Consider the following 3326-nt stretch of genomic DNA (forward strand, 5'->3'; position numbering starts at 1 on the left):
AGGTTAGGAGGTGGGTAAAGAAATTCTCTAAATGTATAATAATTTATTTATCCGTTATTTTTTATAACAGGATTTCTCATCATATTTCTCATCATGAGAAGGAAATTTTGAGAGTTATCTGGAAGTCTTGGATGCCATCAAAAGTCAAAATTTTGGATGAGATTAATCAAAGAAATAATTGCAACTAGAGACCAGCTTGTGAAAAGAGGAATTATTGAGAACAATGAAGAGAGTTTTTGTGCTTTTGGTTGTTTGTAGGTAGAAGACACTTACCATTTGTTCCTGAATTGTGTCAAGATATAAGGTTTATGGGATAAGATTAAACTATGGCTTGGGATTGAAGTATTATATGGTTCAACGTGCTGCAGCCATTTTAAGTATATGGTGGATGGATTGAAAATACTATGCTCACCAAAGAGAACAGGAGTTATTTGAATGGCAACTTGTTGGTATATACAATGGGGTGGTAGATATGGAGAAAATTCTGCACAATATAAAGATATTTTCATGGTGGTGGTTGGCAATTGATAAAAAAAAAAAGTAACATAATCATAGACCGGTAAATTTTATGTATATAGTTAAAGGTGGCTGAGTAGGATTTTGGCAAACCATTATCCCTTGTAATTTGTACTCTGCTATACATCATTGATTATAAAAAAATAAACTCTAATACCACAACAACTCTAAAGCTATAAACAGCTAAAGATTATTCACAATTATAGTTTTAACAAATACATATTACAATTGAGAAAAGAGAGTAAAAAGAATTACTCCATCAAGATCGCCTATTTATAGGAGTACTAAAGAAGAAGAAGAAAATAAATAAAGAAAATTATTTCTTGTTTTATTATTGATCAATTAACTCATAGATATTCAATATTGACCAGGATTCTACTTAAAATAATCTCATACTAAACTAGATTACAAATGGACAATAAACTGAAACGAAACTTCAATTTGGTATTGCTACACCTTTCCATTTGTGAGCCAATTCACATATTTGTTTTCCGGAAGACCCATTTTCCTTTTGAGCATTATCAGCAGCCTCTTTGAAATCCATCATATTACTACGAACTTTCTTTCCTTCCTCACCTTCCATCAACCTCATCACAACACTTGCAATTTCCTCCCTTTCAATCAACCCATCCTCACCAACATTTACTCTAATACCAACTTTAACCTCTTCACTAACAAAAATAGCATTCATCTTTTGCTCTGCATAAAGTGGCCATGCAATCAAAGGGACACCATTCACCATACTCTCAAGAATTGAGTTCCAACCACAATGAGACACAAACCCCCCAATTGAGACATGGCTCAAAACTTGAGCTTGTGGAGCCCAATATGGAACCACTAAACCTCTCCCTTTAGTCCTCTCCACAAAACCATTAGGTAGAAAATCAAATGGGTCAACATTACTACTAGCAATAAAATTTAAATCATTTTCAACTTTATCATTTGGACACCTCAAAACCCACAAGAATCTTTGTTCACTCATTTCCAACCCTAAAGCAAGTTCATTTGTTTGAGCACTAGTATGTGTTCCGCCGCTACCAAAACAGACAAACACAACACTTCCATGTGGCTGCTCATCCAACCATTTAAAACTAACTTCAAATTCAGATTCACTATCAATAGTGTCTTGGTTCACCAACGGTCCAACCGGATAAACCACCGGTTCACTCTTTTGTAAAAACATGAAAGCCTCCGGTTCAAGCTCAAAGAAACTATTCACTATTATTCCCTTAGCCAGTTTGTATCTTTTCAAGTGACGGAGGAAACATCTGTAAGCTTCATTGGTTCGATCTTGAACCGGAGTTGGTAGGTCTTTTCCATGAACCGTGTAACAACCAGGAATATTAAGCGGTTCAGGGACATCCCTAAACTCGCACTGAAACTTTTGGTCGAGTTGGGGAAGATAAAAGGCCAAAGACAAGCTATTTGCGGTGGTGGGGAAGAAGATATACGAAGGGATATCGAGTTCGGAAGCCGTGTCAATAGCGTCGGTGCTAAAGAGGTCGACGATGAGGGTGGAGAGACGGTGGGAAGTCGTGAGAGAGAGTAGGGTTTGATGGAGAGAAGGGAGAGAGCGGAGGATGGTGAGTGTCATGAGTGGTTCAGGTCTGGTGTTGGGAGGGAGGTCGGAGAGGCTGACTGGAGGGAGAAAGATGTGGGAAATGGAAGGTGGAAGGGAGGAGAGTACGGTGGTTTGAGCCTTGGAGGGTGGAGCGTCGGAGGGGATGATGAAAGTGACGGGGAGGTTGTGGTGGTTTGTGAGGCGTTTGGCGAATTCAGTCATTGGAATGAGATGTCCCATTCCTGGACTTGAAACCATGGCTATTAGAGGTGGTAGTTTTTGTTGGTGTCCCATTGAAGATAAAAGATAATGCTAGGAGGAGTGAAGGGTGTGTATGATGAATGGAGTAAGAGAGGAAAGCATTTAACAGAGAAAGAATAGTAGAAGATATGAAATAAGTGAGTTATTTAATGCTTTGTCTGACTAACTGTGTTGTCGTACATGCATGCAGACGCGTTTTAACCTCATCTCACTGTCTTTACCTAATAGTCATATGGGTGCAAATGGATCGGAGTGGTTAATATAAGGACAACGTATGTGGTCCACGTACGTTGTTCTTATATTTAGGGGTGGACAAAAACCCGCCAATTGTCAGTAACCGCAAAATTAAATGGGCGAGTCGGGTCGGACGAACGGGTGAATGTATGGCCATATCGGTTTCATGCTGGTTTAAATGGGCGGGTTCAGATTTGAAACCTAAACCCAGCGGTATCGCACCCGCTCGTGAATGCGTATGAAAAGGATACTACATCGAAGAGTATTTAACTTCTTATAGTTAAAGCATTTTTTTATTGTAAGAGTACACCTATTATACACTAAAATAATTAATATTTAATGTCTGAAATTTCACTGCTCGAGATTTTTATACAGTATTCATTTACATTCACATCAATATTGTACTATATTAGTAGCTAGCTGTAACTTAGTAGGTAGCTAGAGTGTGTAGAAGAATAAAACATTTTCATTTAGATTATACTTATTTAATTTAACCAAATTGTTCTTTTAAATTCTTATTAACATTATTTCTTACTCTTCTTCAAATCAGGTCTATATTTTACAATATTACACGATAACTAAAATCATTTTCTCCTTCCTTTTTCCTCTTCGCCCTTCTTCTTCACCGTCTGTTTCTTTTTTTAAAGTATCAGCTTTTTATATTTAGTTATTCTTTAATTAAAGTTTGTGTTTGGTTGATTAACATGTATGTTTTATAGATCTTAGATTGATGAAATAGATTTGAGATTAAGAT

The 3326-nt window shown here is 37.0% G+C and overlaps 1 protein-coding gene across 1 annotated transcript; it reads right to left on the minus strand.

Annotated features, from left to right (window-relative positions):
* Positions 1-699: 699 nt before the first annotated feature.
* LOC131618281 (hydroquinone glucosyltransferase-like) lies at positions 700-2449 on the minus strand. The gene has a single exon (XM_058889539.1). The coding sequence runs from the start codon at positions 2369-2371 to the stop codon at positions 953-955; it is 1419 nt and encodes a 472-aa protein (XP_058745522.1). The 5' UTR covers positions 2372-2449; the 3' UTR covers positions 700-952.
* Between the last annotated feature and the right edge of the window lie 877 nt (positions 2450-3326).

The sequence above is a fragment of the Vicia villosa genome, linkage group LG7 (genome assembly GCF_029867415.1).
Source record: "Vicia villosa cultivar HV-30 ecotype Madison, WI linkage group LG7, Vvil1.0, whole genome shotgun sequence".
Taxonomy (NCBI): Eukaryota; Viridiplantae; Streptophyta; class Magnoliopsida; order Fabales; family Fabaceae; genus Vicia; species Vicia villosa.

Coding starts and splice junctions, on each gene's coding strand:
- LOC131618281 (XM_058889539.1), bottom strand. CDS start 2,371: ATGGGACACCAACAAAAACTACCACCTCTAATAGCCATGGTTTCAAGT.